The 15,216-nt window shown below is 40.6% G+C and overlaps 2 protein-coding genes and 1 long non-coding RNA gene across 3 annotated transcripts in view; 2 read left to right on the top strand and 1 right to left on the bottom strand.

Moving 5' to 3' along the window:
- LIAS (lipoic acid synthetase) overlaps window positions 1–15,216 on the bottom strand; it is a 939,974-nt gene that overhangs the window by 589,098 nt on the left and 335,660 nt on the right. The window lies entirely within an intron of this gene.
- LOC126032527 (uncharacterized) overlaps window positions 1–15,216 on the top strand; it is an 891,448-nt gene that overhangs the window by 748,203 nt on the left and 128,029 nt on the right. The gene's annotated exons all lie outside the window — the stretch shown is intronic.
- Window positions 1–15,216, top strand: part of PDS5A (PDS5 cohesin associated factor A) — a 131,450-nt gene that overhangs the window by 48,342 nt on the left and 67,892 nt on the right. Inside the window, exons 3-7 of the mRNA XM_049790096.1 lie at window positions 2,906–3,109; window positions 7,294–7,380; window positions 9,167–9,264; window positions 12,049–12,175; window positions 14,792–14,872. Coding sequence (XP_049646053.1) covers window positions 2,906–3,109; window positions 7,294–7,380; window positions 9,167–9,264; window positions 12,049–12,175; window positions 14,792–14,872 — 597 coding nt within the window. The remainder of the gene's footprint in view (window positions 1–2,905; window positions 3,110–7,293; window positions 7,381–9,166; window positions 9,265–12,048; window positions 12,176–14,791; window positions 14,873–15,216) is intronic.

The raw sequence follows: 15,216 nt of genomic DNA, 5'->3' as shown, positions 1-15,216 counted from the left end.
TTTATTTTGGATTTGGTTTTTGGGTCACACCCGGCTGTGCTCAGGGATTTCTCCTGGTTCTGCACTCAGAAATTGCTCCTGGGAGGCACGAGGACCATAGGGATGCCGGGATTCGAACCACAGTTTGTCCTGAATCGGCTGCGTGCAAGGCAAAGGCCCTATTGCTGTGCTATCTCTCCCGCCCCAATCTAAAGATATTTGGCATGCAGTCAACTCTAGTTTGATCCCAGCACCGTAGTGGTCCCCTGCCTGGTGTCACCTTGCAAACTCAATAAGTAACGCTGATCCAACCTTGTGAGTTCAAGTTAAAATCATCTTTCCAGGCCCCCCTTCAGTTTTTCTTCACAGAAAATGTGATAAAATAACATTATTCTTGGACTGGGGAGATAACTTAAAAGCGTAGAATAACAGTCATGAACCTTGAACACTACTATCTGGATATAACCCCAAAACAAAATAATGAATTTTTTTAGTTATTGAGTTTTGGGATTTTTGTTATATAAAAGTATATGCAAGACTACTAAGTTGTGGGTTAGTTACAGAGGGGACCACATATTCTAGCCGACCTGGGGTGAGGGAAGAGGAAATGGGAGGTAGGACAGAAACGGAGGTGTAGGGAGGACAATTTGGTGATGGGAATCCCCCCTGATTTTATGTAAATATGTACCTAAAATATTATTGTCAACACTATGTAAACCACTATGATCAAAATAAAAATTAAAAAAAAAGTATATAAGGTACTGGAGAAATAGTATATGGGTAGAGCATTTGCCTTGAATATATCTAACTTGGAATAAATGTTGAGTATACTGAGTTCCCAAACCACAAAATAAATAAAAAATAAAAATAAAAACATCACTGAAGAAAATATCTTTTTGTTTTGTTTTGTTTTTGGGCCACAGCCAGTGATGCTGAGGGTTACTCCTGGCTATGCGCTCAGAAAATCGCTCCTGGCTTGGGGGACAATATGAGACGCCTGGGATCGAACTGAAGTCCGTCCTGGGTCAGCCACATGCAAGGCAAACACCCAACCACTATGCTATTAATATGCTATTGCTCCTGCCCCAGAAAATACTTTTTGAGGGAGGGATTAGGCCACACCCTGGTACTTGGGACTTACTCTCTTTCCTTTTTTTTTTTTTTTTTTTTTTTGGTTTTGGTTTTAAATGTTTGGGCCACACCTAGCAGTGCTCAGGTTATATGGGTTATACTCCTGGCAGGCTCGGGGGATGATATGGGATGCCAGGGTGCAAGGCAAATGCCCTACATGCTATGCTCTCACTCCAGCCCCTTACTACTCTTTTGTTGTTTTAATATAAATTAAAGAGCCCTAGAGTTGTTGTGGGGATGGATGATGAGGCCTAAAATGCATTTCCCCAGAATTGTGCAAACAAATATTAAAATTAGATACAAAGTTTGCTGTTTGTAGTAAGGCATAAAACAAAACAATATGATACATAGAGATAAAACACAATTTAAGTAATAAGACAATGACCGATGCAAATAGTCAAAAGATTAGCCTAGAAAAAAGTTCATTTTTTGGAGGTAACCCAAGTGCAAGAAGTTCTAAGAACAGTTTCTTCTTTGTTGATTTTCAGCTGGTCTTGGATCCTCCATCTTCTCCATCATTACCTTCTGTGTTAGGCTGCTGGGGTCTATTAAATAATCTGCTGCAGGTTAGGGGGTCGGGGTCCTCATACTTTTTTTTATTTTTATTTATTTATTTTTGGTTTTTGGGCCACACCTGGTGACACTCAGGGGTAACTCCTGGCCTGCACTCAGAAATCACTCCTAGCTTGGGGGACCATATGGGACGCAGGGGGATCGAACCTCGGTTCGTCCTAGGCTAGCGCGGGCAAGGCAGACAGACACCTTACCACTACCGCCACCGGTCCAAACTTTTAATCAGACTAACAACTCTTAATATATTGGGAACAACTTTTAAAACATTGGGGCTGGAGCAGTAGCACTGCGGGAATGGCATTTGCCTTGCATGTGGCCAATCGAGGTTCGATCCCCTACATCCCATATAGTACCCCGAGCCTGCCAGGAGTGATTTCTGAGCGCAAAGGCAAGAGTAAGCCCTGAGCACCGGTGTGGGACCCCCTCCCCAAATTTTAACATAACTTTGTGTCATATATCGCAAAACCTATATTGAAATTTGAAAACAAATTAACCAAATCAAGTTTACTCTGATAGCAACGTAAATAATTAGGCTCTAGTGATAGCACAGCAGATAGGGCTGTGTGTGTTGGCCTTTCATGTGGCCAACCGAGGTTCAATCCCATATGGTCATCCCACGCCTGCCAGGAGTAATTTCTGAATGCAGAGCCTGGAGTAAACCCTGAGTATTGTTGGGTGTGGCACAAAAAATAATGATGTTATAAAATGAATTGCTTCTGCTTAGGAGACCAGCAACTTTTATTTGGCTTTGTTAATTTTTTTTTGCAGTTAAGATTTGGTGGTGCCCAGGGTCATAAGCAGGGCTAGGCATTTTAAAAACTTGTACTTCTTGGTATGTAAAACATGTATTTCATTCTGTTGAACTATGTTCAATACATATGTCCAATACATTTTAATTTTTTGGTTTGTGTTATACCAGTGTTGTTTGTGGGATCTATCTTTGTGTGTGTGTGTGTGTGTGTGTGTGTGTGTGTGTGTGTGTGTGTGTGTGTGTGTGATCATTCTTGTACCAGGGATTAAACCCTGGTCTGTCTTCTATGCACAAAATATGTGCTCCAGCATTAAGAACAAGTACTTTTTAACCTGATGCAGATATTAAACAATGAGAATCCTAAGTTCTTAACATATCTGGTATTAATATTCTGTATGAAAAATGAGTATATATTCCACTGATTTTTAAGTATTAAGAGTTGATCATATTTTTTTTAATATGTTTTCACAGATGGTAGTAAAAACTTTTATGGATATGGATCAGGATTCAGAAGATGAAAAACAACAGTATCTCCCACTAGCCTTGCATCTTGCATCTGAATTTTTCCTCAGGAATCCCAATAAAGATGTGCGTCTCCTTGTAGCGTGTTGTTTGGCTGATATTTTTCGAATCTATGCTCCAGAAGCTCCATATACTTCCCATGATAAACTTAAGGTAAATTCTGTCTTTACAAAAAATAAACTTGGCTTACTTTTGTTTAGCTTGGAATATAGATTTTTTGGTTTTGGTTTTGGTTTTTGGGTCACACCAGCAGTGCTCAGGGGATACTCCCGGCTCTATGCTCAGAAATCGCCCCTGGCAGGCACGGAGGACCATATGGGATGCCGGGATTCAAACCACCATCCTTCTCTGCATGGAAGGCAAATGCCTTACCTCCATGCTATCTCGCCAGCCCCTAGATTTCTTAATATTCTTGTCACTGTAAGAAAATCATAAATTGCAAACAAACTAATTTATTCAGCTAACATCCAGAGTATTGGAGAAAAAAGACATTTATGAAGGCCTCGAAATGTACGATTAAAGCTTTTGTTTGCTCATATCTAACCTTCATAAGAGCCATCAAAAAACGCAGTTGATTGAATTGAAAACAAAACTATATCATTTAACTATTTTCTCTTGCAAACTCTTTGTTTTGTGTTTTGTTTTGGGGATATAGCCAGCATACACTCAGGGTTTATTCTTGGTTCTCTGCTCAGGGATCACTCTTGAAAGGCTTGGGGAACCATAGGGAGTACTGGGGATCAAACTTGGGTCAGATGCATGCAAGGCACTATACACTCTCTAGCTTCACAGAACACTTTCTAAACACAAAACTATATACTCAACTTTGTGGGTTATTTTTTTTTTTTTTTGGTTTTTGAGTCACACCCGGCAGCACTCAGAGATTACTCCTGGCTCTACGCTCAGAAATCGCTCCTGGCAGGCTCGGGGTACCATATGGGATGCCAGGATTCGAACCACCATCCTTCTGCATGCAAGGCAAACGCCCTACCTCCATGCTATCTCTCTGGCCCCCTATTTTTATTTAAACTGAAAAGCTTTTTTGACGTGATTTCAAATTGATTCTATATTTTCAATAATTTCTTGTTTGGAGGGGTACTACTATACATTACTATACATGGCAGTGCTCAATTGTTAATCCTATTTCAGTGCTCAGCGATTGCTCCCAGTGAGGCTCAAGGGACCATATTTTTTGCGAGGCGAGGGATCAAACGCAGGTCCAGTGCTTTTAAGGCGAACATCTTACACAGTATATTATCATTCCAGCTTTGAATGTCTTTATGGAGGGTCCTAGGGAAACATACCTGGCAATGCTCAGGAATAACTCCTGGCAGTGCTCACAGGACCATATGGAGTGCCAGGAATCAAAACCAGGCCTGCTGCATGCAAAGCAAGTGCCCTGCTTACTACTGGACTATCTTTACTCCAGACCTACCTTCATTTTTTAATCCTAAAATATATCCATGTCAGTACTATTTAGGGGAAGTTTTTTGAAAAATGGAATACTTGTAATGAAAAATACAGCCCTTGGGGCCAGAGAGATCGCGTTTGCCTTTCATGCAGGAGGTCATCGGTTCGAATCCTGGCGTCCCATATAGTCCCCCGTGCCTGCCAGGAGCAATTTCTGAGCCTGAAGCCAGAAATAACCCCTGAGCATTGCCGGGTGTGACCCAAAAACCACCAAAAAAAAATACAGCCCTCATATTAGTCTGAATGGTTTATTCTAAGCAAATTTGTACTCACATCAGCTTCAAAACTAGGCAAAAAATGACTGAGGACATTGAAATGGGCTCATATTCAGTTCCTTAAAATAAATATTATTGCCATACTGCAAGATGACTAGTGAGTATAAAATGGAGGTGTTGTAGTAAAACAGAATAGCAAGAAATAGTTTTCTCCCTTCTGTGTCCTGTTGCTATGTTCATTGTAGCACTATTTACAATAGCCAGAATCTACTGTGAATCTACTTGAGAAACAACCCAAGGGCCCAAAAACAAATGAATGGTTAAGCAAACTGTGTTACATTATCTACACAATGGAAAACTACACAGTTGTTAGGAAAAATGAAGTCATGAAATTCACTTACACATGGTTGGATATGGAGTATTATGCTGAGCAAAATGAATCAGAGGGATAAGGATAGACATAGAGTGATCAAACTCATTTGTGGAATATATATATATTTTGTAATAGAATGGCTTAATGAACTACAAACAAGGAAGGGTGGGAAAATAAGAAAAAGTGTGCATTGAGCTTAAGACACTGTAAAACTCAGAAGACATATTTACTATTCAAGTATAAACTCAGTAAGGACTTGGCATCAATTGAAAGGCAGCTGCTGAGGTACACCATTATAAAATAAGTCCAATGAATTTACAATTCTACCTTCCAATTTTCTGGGAGAAAAAAAGCCTCTTGAAGGTCTTTTTTAAAAAAGATGGTAATATCCGGGGCCGGTGAGGTGGCGCTAGAGTAAGGTGTCTGCCTTGCTAGCTCTAGCCAAGGAAGGACCGAGGTTCGATCCCCCAGCGTCCCATATGGTTCCCCCGAAGCCAGGGGCAATTTCTGACCGCTTAGCCAGGAGTACCCCCTGAAATCAAACGGGTGTGGTCCAAAAAACCAAAAAAAAAAAAAAAAAAGATGGTAATATCCAAAGACAATAGAGACAAGGGCCAAGAGGACTCATCCATAATCAGAAGCTTGCCACAGCGGAGGAGTGCAGTTAGGGCAGAGAAGGGACCATTATGACAGTGATAGTTGGAAATGATCACTCTGGAGAAGAACTGGGTGCTGAAAAGAGATAAGATGATGTACCTGATACCCTTTTAGTAACAGTACTGCAAACCACAATGTCTAAAAGAAAAAGAAAATAGAGGCAGAGGAGGGGGAGAGTGAAGTTGAGGACATTATTGACAGGAAATGTATACTGGTGAAAGGATTGGGTATTGCACATTTTGACAAACTCAATCATGAACAACTTTGATTCTATTTCATGATTTTGTTTTGTTTGTTTGTTTGGTTGGTTTTTGGGCCACACCCGGTGACACTCAGGGGTTACTCCTGGCTATGCGCTCAGAAATCGCTCCTGTCTTGGGGGACCATATGGGATGCCGGGGATTGAACCGAAGTCCATCCTAGGCTAAAGCAGGCATTACCTCTAGTGCCACCGTGCTGGCCCCTCATGATGATTCTTTTAAATTATTTATTAAAAATGATTTTTCCTAGAATAAGAAAACATTATAGCAGTAATAATTTTTCCCCAGATAGTATGATTTTGCAATTTACTCGTTTGTAGGTATTATAAGCAATGAACTAGACTTGTTTCAAGTCATTTGGCTGCAGAAGAAATTTTTTTTTCGTTCTATATTTTGGAGGGGTTGAGCTACACCCAGCGGTGCTTAGGCTACTCCTGGCTCTGCGCTCAGAAATCACTCCTGGCAGGGATGGAGAGATAGCATGAAGGTAGGGCATTTGCCTTGCATGTAGAAGGATGGTGGTTCGAATCCCAGCATCCCATATGATCCTCCGAGCCTGCCAGGAGCAATTTCTGAGCATAGAGCCAGGAGTAACACCTGAGTGCTGCCGGGTGTGACCCAAAAACAAAACAAAACAAAAAAAGAAATCACTCCTGGCAAGCTTGGGAGACCATATGAGATACCAGGGATCAAACCTAGGTCTGTCTTGAGTCAGTCGCATGCAAGGCAAAACTCCCTGTTGTTGTGTGATCATTCTGGCCCACAAGAATTTTCTTTTTTAAGTTGTAGAAGGTCAGCATCAATTGAAAGGCAGCTGCTGAGGTACACCATTATAAAATAAGTCCAATGAATTTACAATTCTACCTTCCAATTTTCTGGGAGAAAAAAAGCCTCTTGAAGGTCTTTTTTAAAAAAGATGGTAATATCCGGGGCCGGGCGGTGGCGCTCGAGGTGAGGTGCCTGCCTTACCTGCACTAGCCTAGGAGACGGACCGCGGTTCGATCCCCCGGCGTCCCATATGGTCCCCCAAGCCAGGAGCGACTTCTGAGCGCATAGCCAGGAGTAACCCCTGAGCGTCACCGGGTGTGGCCAAAAAAAAAAAAAAAGAAGGTCAGTATATTATTAAGAATGGTAAACATGGGGCCAGAGTGGTGGCACAAGCGGTAAGGCATCTGCCTTGCATGTGCTAGCCTAGGACAGACAGTGGTTAGATTCCCCAGCATCCCATATGGTACCCCAAGCCAGGAGCAATTTCTGAGTGCATAGCTAGGAGTAACCCCTGAGCATCACCGAGTGTGGTCCAAAAACAAAATAAAGAGAATGGTAAACAATTTGTCTAATATATTTTATCTCTTTCCACAGGACATATTTTTGTTTATTACCAGGCAATTAAAAGGTTTAGAGGATACAAAGAGCCCGCAGTTTAATAGATACTTTTATTTATTAGAGGTAAGATTTTCTTCCCTTTTAATGAATGTACACTATTAAGTAATCATTATGCATGTTTTCTGTTGTATGTACAATATAGTACAATATGGAGGTCTATCGTATACATATTTATAAATAGTAAATTAATTTATTTTGGTTTTGAGTTTTTTGTTTTGTTTTTTTTTTTTACTTTTTTTTTTTTGTTGTTGTTGTTTTTGGGTCACACCTGGCAGTGCTCAGGGGTCATTCATGGCTCCATGCTCAGAAATTGCTCCTGGCAGGCACGGGGGACCATATGGGACGCCGGGATTCAAACTGATGACTCCTGCATGAAAGGCAAACGCCTTAACTCCATGCTATCTTTCTGGCCCTGGTTTTGAGTTTATTAACTCTGCTTGGGGTTACACCACTCAAGCCTGTCTTGTGTAATTTTATTTTATAATGTAAAATGAATCTTTATGTTTCAGACCACAATTTTTTAAAATGTTTCATAAGGAAGATACAACCTTTGTTGTTTTTGTTGTTGTTTTTTTTTTTGGGGGGGGGGGTCACCACCCGCTCAGGTGTTATTATTCCTAGCTCTATGCTCAGAAACTGCTCCTGGCAGGCTCGGCGGACAATATGGGATGCCAGGACCACCATCCTTCCACATGCAAGACAAATGCTCTACCTCCATGCTATCTCTCCAGCCCCGAGATACAACCTTTTTATTATTCCTTAAATAAAGTAGGGGCTGGACTGATAGCACAGCAGTAAGGCATTTGCCTTGCGCACAGCTGACCCGGTTTCAATCCCCTGCATCGCTTATATTCCCCCAAGCCTGCCAGGAGCAATAACCCCAAAAAAGATAAGTGTTTTATTTTACTGGGAAATTTTATTTAAATTTTTTCTTATTTATTTTGGGGGGCTGCCAGGGTGTAGGCATAATCTTCCATGTGCAAAGCTTGGCTTAATTTTGTTTTGGGGGCCACACCCATTTGATGCTCAGGGGTTACTCCTGGCTAAGTGCTCAGAAATTGCCCCTGGCTTGGGGGGACCAGATGGGACGCCTCCCCCTTGGTCTTTCCTTGGCTAGCGCTTGCAAGACAGACACCTTACCTCTAGCGCCACCTCACTGGCCCCAGCTTGGCTTAATTTTAATACTGCTTCAGGATTACTCCTGGTTTGGCTTGGATATCTATCATATGTGGCACCAAGGATAAAACTCAGGTCACACAATCAAGTGTGTTAATTAACATATGATATTGCCTGTCTCTTTACATAATTTGAAACTTAATTTTTCTCTTGCTGGTTTTCTTTTTATAATTCAATACAGAATTCTATTGCATGTACATCTATTAATTTTTTAGAGTTTTTGTTTGTTCATTTATTTATTTCTATCCTGAACTGATTATTGGCATTATTGCAAGGCATATGCTAAACCACTGAGCCACATTCCCTGCCTTGAGTTTTTGTGGGATTTTTTTTTGTTCGCTTGTTTGTTTGTTTTTGGTTTTTGGGTCACATCTGGCAGGCACAGGGGACCATATGGGATGCTTGGATTTGCACCACCGTCCTTATGCATGAAAGGCAAATGCCTTACCTCCAGGTCATCTCTCTGGCCCCTCCTGCCTTGAGTTTTCAATTAGCAAAGAGCTATATCAGTGTGTTTCTTTGTAAAGGTCAAAGTAGATGGAAAAGAAATGTGATTTTTCTGTCAGATTTTTGTAGTTTTAGTCTTCTAATTATAAAAATTAAGTTAAAGATTACAATTTTATCCTGAATTTACCTTTATATGTATTTGTGAATAACTTTTTATTTGTTTAAGAATTTAGCTTGGGTCAAATCATATAATATCTGCTTTGAATTGGAAGATTGCAATGAAATTTTTATTCAACTTTTTAGAACTCTCTTCTCAGTGATCAAGTAAGTTAATTTTTAAACATTTGTCTTTTTCAATGTATATAGAACTGCCATAGATTATATATCAAGACTGTTTATAAGTGTTTAAAAAATGTCTTCCTGGGCCCGGAGAGATAGCACAGCGGCGTTTGCCTTGCAAGCAGCCGATCCAGGACCTAAGGTGGTTGGCTCGAATCCCGGTGTCCCATATGGTCCCCCATGCCTGCCAGGAGCTATTTCGGAGTACACAGCAAGGAGTAACCCCTGAGCAATGCCGGGTGTGGCCCAAAAACCAAAAAAAAAAAAAGGTTTTCCTGGGGTTGAAATGATAGCACATCGGTAGGGTGTTTGCCTTGCACATTACATACTTGTGATCTACCCTGGTTTGATCTCTGGCATCCCATATGGCCCCCCAAGCCAGCCAAGAGCAATTTCTGACCACAGAGATAGGAGTAACTACTGAGCGCCGCTGGGTGTGGCCAAAAACAAACAGTTTTCCTTAGGAGATAATATAAGGAGGAAAATTAAAATTCTATTGCCTGAACACTGCCTTTGACTAAATGTTCCCATTTAAATTATTTGAATTATATTAAATCTTTGACTATATTCTTGGACTCTTTACAAATAAATAGTATAAGATCATAAATAATGACTTACAAAATTATAAGCAGGGAATTCTCAATTTTATTAAGTAGCATTATTAAAAGTTTGGGGGCATAATAACACACTAACTTTTGTACTTTTTTTTGTTTGTTTGTTTTGTTTTTGGGTCACATCCAACAACGCTCAGGGGTTATTCCTGGCTATGTGCTCAGAAATTGCTCCTGGCAGTCTCCAGGAACCATTTGCGATGCCAGGAATCAAACCACTAGATTGGCTGTATGCAAGCCCTATCGCTGTGCTCTCTCTCCAGCCCACTTTCTTGTTTTATTTTTAATTAACTTGCTTGTTTTGGTTTTAGGGGCCATACTTACCAATTCTCAGTACTCATTCATGCATCTGCACTCAGGGATCATTCCTGTCAGTACTGAGGGACCATGTAGAATGCTAGGGATTGATCCAGGGTTGGCCAAGTTGTAAGGCAAGCACCCTTATCCCTCTGGTGACTAAACTTCACTTTGAAAGTAAAAAATAGACAAAAAATGTTGAGTATTTGTTTTGTCCTTTAAGATGTGAGGAAACTAATGATGAGTGTGGTGGTTTCCCAAGGGAGAATTTAATTTACTTTACTAAAGAAAAAAGACTACATATTTATTTCCATCCAGTATTTTGTTACATAGTAAACAAAGTTGGGTCTATGTGGTTTTTGTTTTGTTTTGGGGTCACACATAGCTATTACTCCTGACTCTGCAGTCAGGAATCAGGTGCTCAGGGGACTGTATAGGATGCTGGAGATCCCAAACCAAACCCGGGTCAATTGCATGCAAACAAACCTGCTATTCGCTGTATTGTATCTGTCCCAAGGAAGCATTTATTTGGGGGTTGGTCACACCTGGCAGCACTTGGGTACTCCTGGCTCTTCGCTTAGAAATTGTTTGAATTCTGTGAGAGATGAGAATGATGTTTATTCAAAATTTTTAGTCATAAATCCTGTTAAGCATTTATCTCAAACTTATGAAATTTAATATTAGTGAACTAAACTTATAGAGGAATGCATTAAAATATAAAAAGGTCAGGAGTGTTTGTAGAGAATAATAGACTTCATGTGCATGCCTTGCTTTCAGCCAAACTCAATCAGTGAATGCCTGTCATCAGTCATGGTTTCCCAAGCATTGTGGAGTGTAGCTCTGAAGGTCTTTGTATACAACCTGGTGGCCAGGGTAATTACTGACTGGTACCATACTTCCTGAACTGCAGTATATTCTTGGTCCCTCGCACTAAATTACCATTTGCTACCAATCTAAAATTCCATGAGGCCACATGATCCACCTCCCAGCCTACTGAGCACTGATTGGAGATTCAAGCGATTTTTTGCAAAGAAAAAGTTAGTGGAGGGGCCGGAGAGATAGCATGGAGGTAAAGGCGTTTGCCTTTCATGCAGAAGGTCATCAGTTCAAATCCTGGCGTCCCATATAGTCCCCCGTGCCTGCCAGGAGCAATTTCTGAGCATGGAGCCAGGAATAACCCCTGAGCACTGCCGGGTGTGACCCAAAAACCACAAAAAAAATAAATAAATAAAAGGAAGGAAGGAAGGAAGGAGGGAAGGGAGGGAGGGAGGGAGGGAGGGAAGGAAGGAAGGAAGGAAGGAAGGAAGGAAGGAAGGAAGGAAGGAAGGAAGGAAGGAAGGAAGGAAGGAAGGAAGGAAGGAAGGAAGGAAGGAAGAAGGAGTGAGTTAGTGGAATGAGGGAGGGAGGGAAGGAGGGAAGGAAGGAAGGAAGGAAGGAAGGAAGGAAGGAAGGAGGAAGGAAGGAAGGAAGGAAGGAAGGAAGGAAGGAAGGAAGGGAGGGAGGGAGGGAGGGAGGGAGGGAGGGAGGGAGGGAGGGAGGGAGATAGTGGAATGAAAAACTTCCCAATCACATTTGTTTCCTTAATTTTATAAGCTTTTCTTAGGGACATGTAAGCAAAAATAACCTTTCAGTCTTTAAATCCTATATGGTTTAAATTATTTTAAAGACAATGTCCTAGAGCTTCCTTAATAGAGAAAACAAATAGAGCAATCAGCATATCTATATTATTGTTGGAATGGTTCCTTGAAGTGAAAATTCTCTTATATCTCAGATAGTTGTTTTGAAAACTGAGTTCTTTGATTTTCTATAATAAGCCTAAATTTTTATCCTTTCTTCTTTGACCTTCTCTCTCGTTTTTAAGCAATAGCCACAATAAGAAGGTACAAATGCACATGCTAGACTTGATGAGTTCTATCATCATGGAAGGCGATGGAGTTTCTCAAGAATTATTGGATTCCATTCTTATTAATCTCATTCCTGCACATAAGGTGTGTATAACATGAAAACACTAAGTATTTAAAGGTATTTCTATATTTAACTTTTTTGGGTTTTTTTGTTTTGTTTTGTTTTTGGGTCACACCCGGCGGTGCTCAGGTGTTACTCTTGGCAATCTGCTCAGAAATAGCTCCTGGCAGGCATGGGGGACCATATGGGACACCGGGATTCGAACCAACCACCTTAGGTACTGGATTGGCTGCTTGCAAGGCAAATGCTGCTGTGCTCCCTCTCTGGACCCATTTAACTTATAAAATATTTCTTGTGGAAGTAATAAGTTTTTTACGATAATTGATCTTGGGGCTGGGGCAATAGCACAGCGGTAGGGTATTTGCCTGGCATGTGGCTAACCCAGGACAGACTTGGGTTTGATCCCCGGCATCCTATGTGGTCCCCTGAGCCAGGAGCGATTTCTGAGCACATAGCCAGGAGTGACCCCTGAGTGTCACCGGGTGTGGCCCAAAAACCAAAAAAAAAAAAGAAAGAAAGAAGTTACAGGGCCAGAGCAGTAGGACAGTGATAAGGCGTTTGCCTTGCACTGGCTGACCTAGGACAACATTGTTCAATCCCCAGGCATTCCATGTGGTCCCCCAAGCCAGGAGAATTTCTGAGAGCACTGCCAGGAGTAACCCCTGAGCATTGCCAGGTGTGGCTCAACAATCAAAAAAAGAAGTTATACTTATTAGGAATATTGATGGGGGTCACACAGGTGATGCTCAGGGGTTACTCCTGGCCTGCACTCAGAAATCATTCCTGGCTTAGGTGACCATATGAATTAAAGGGGATCGAACCATGGTTGTCCTAGGTCAGCCAGGTTCAAGGCAAATGCCCTATCACTGCACCACCGCTTCGGCTTCACTTGTTAGGAATATTAGGAAGAGAAGGATGATTCAGCACTTAGAACTTTCCCTTTTCTATTTATCTGTGCTAGGTCCTCCTGAAGAACTCAAGTACTTAGCTCTACCACTTGACTTCACTTGGGCCTTTCCCATCACTTACATTTACTTCGTGTTCGTTTCTGTGACCTATTAGCAGATGTTAGGTGAATAGTGTGTATCTGTTTACTTATGTTAAGATGTAATTATTGATAGCTTCTTCTGACTCTGTTATTTGAATTTTATATAGATGTATCTATTGACTAGTCAAATTTGATTATGGAAGAGGGTGGTTATGTGTCATGTGCAATAAGCAAGAAAAATTGAAAGAATTAATAAATGTATTTGGTATTTATATTATAGTTGAATATCTTTATAAGTAGGAAATAAATCATTTATGACAATACAAAGGTTGTCTTAATTTTTATTAGTCTTGTGTCTTTACCAGCTCAATTAAGAACAGCCTGGAGCAAAGATCAGGAAATTATTTTATGAACCCAATCTGTTGGGGGGGGGGGGGGACAGTAACACTGGGCAGCGCTCAGGGGTTACTCCTGACTATGCTCAGAAATTGGTCCTGGCAGGCTCAGGGGACCATATGGGATGCCAGGATTCGAATCACTGTTCTTCCGCACGCAAGGCATTTGTAAGGCATTTGCCTTACCTCCATGCTGTCTCTCCAGTCCCACTTATGAACCCAATCTCTAACCCATTGCTTATTTTATTTGAAAACAGTTATGTTTATTACAATTTTGTTAATCACTGCTTTCACACTTTGTAGATTGTGTAATTACTGCAGGAACCACAAGGTTCACAGAGAAGAAGAAAAAAAAACATGATTTCACTGCATATAGAAGCTGCTGACCACCAACTTGGTGTGTTGGAGTTTCTAGCTATTTTTAGGGGAAAATGTTTAGATCATGGTGAATGAATCTGGGTTTGGTCCAAAACATCAAAGTATAGTTGTTAGTAGATAGACTGTTCTAAAGGATTTTTTAAGGAGTTCTGTAATCTTTTGACCCTTAATTATGTTCCTTTAATTGGAAATATTGGAGGGGCCAGAGTAATAGCACAGTGGTAAGGCGTTTGCCTTGCATGCGACCAACACAGGACAAAAAGTGGTTTGAATCCTGGCATCCCATATGGTCTCCTGTGCCTGCCAGGGGTTATTTCTGAGCATAGAGCCAGGAGTAACTTCTGAGAACTGCTGGATGTGACCCAAAAACAAAAAAAAAAGTTGAGAATTTTACTTTGAATGTTCCAGATGTACTACATTTCAGAGCTAATTAAACAAGGAAATAATAAGCTTAGTGAATTAGAGAAGGGTGGCTGTGGGTATGGATTTGTATTTATAATACATAGGTATAATTTCCTGAAAAAATAACAACTGTGAAAAGCTTTGTGTATCCATTTGAATCTAATAAAAAACAAATAGAAAATTGGAATTTTGTAGAAAAAAATACATTTTAATTTTGATTCATCACTGTTTGTAATTTCTACATTTAAGGGACCGGAGAGATAGCACAGCGGTATTTGCCTTGCAAGCAGCCAATCCAGGACCCAAGGTGGTTGGTTCAAATCCTGGCGTCCCATATGGACCCCGTGCCTACCTGGAGCAATTTCTGAGCACAGAGCCACGAGTGTGTGCGTACACACACACACACACACACACACACACACACACACACACACATTTACAGATGCATTTCTAATTTACATATTTTTGTTTTTCAGAATTTAAATAAACAATCCTTTGACCTTGCGAAAGTCCTATTGAAAAGGACAGTTCAGACTATTGAGGCATGCATTGCCAATGTATGTATTTTTGTCTGTTTATTTTATAATTGTCTAATTTCTGATTTCATTGTACTAATGTTTTACATTGTTTTATATTTGTTACTATATTTATATTAAAATTTGTCTATTTAAACAGATAAATAAAAGAAGTGAGAGATCTGTATATGATCAAATATGAAATTCTTTTTTATGTGGAAAGAGGGTTTGGATCACACCATTGGTGTTTGGGGACAGAAAGTTTCTCATTTCAACCCAAAATGCCCTAAAGTCATTCACAAAATTACCCATACAGATAGATTTTTTTCCCCCTCTTGGGATAGAAAGATACCAAAAGCATGAAATAAGGGGAAAAAATACTGGAT

Source organism: Suncus etruscus, chromosome 16 (assembly GCF_024139225.1).
Source record: "Suncus etruscus isolate mSunEtr1 chromosome 16, mSunEtr1.pri.cur, whole genome shotgun sequence".
Classification (NCBI taxonomy): Eukaryota; Metazoa; Chordata; class Mammalia; order Eulipotyphla; family Soricidae; genus Suncus; species Suncus etruscus.
The sequence above is the reverse complement of the archived record's forward strand: the minus strand, read 5'-3'. Positions and strand labels throughout refer to the sequence as shown.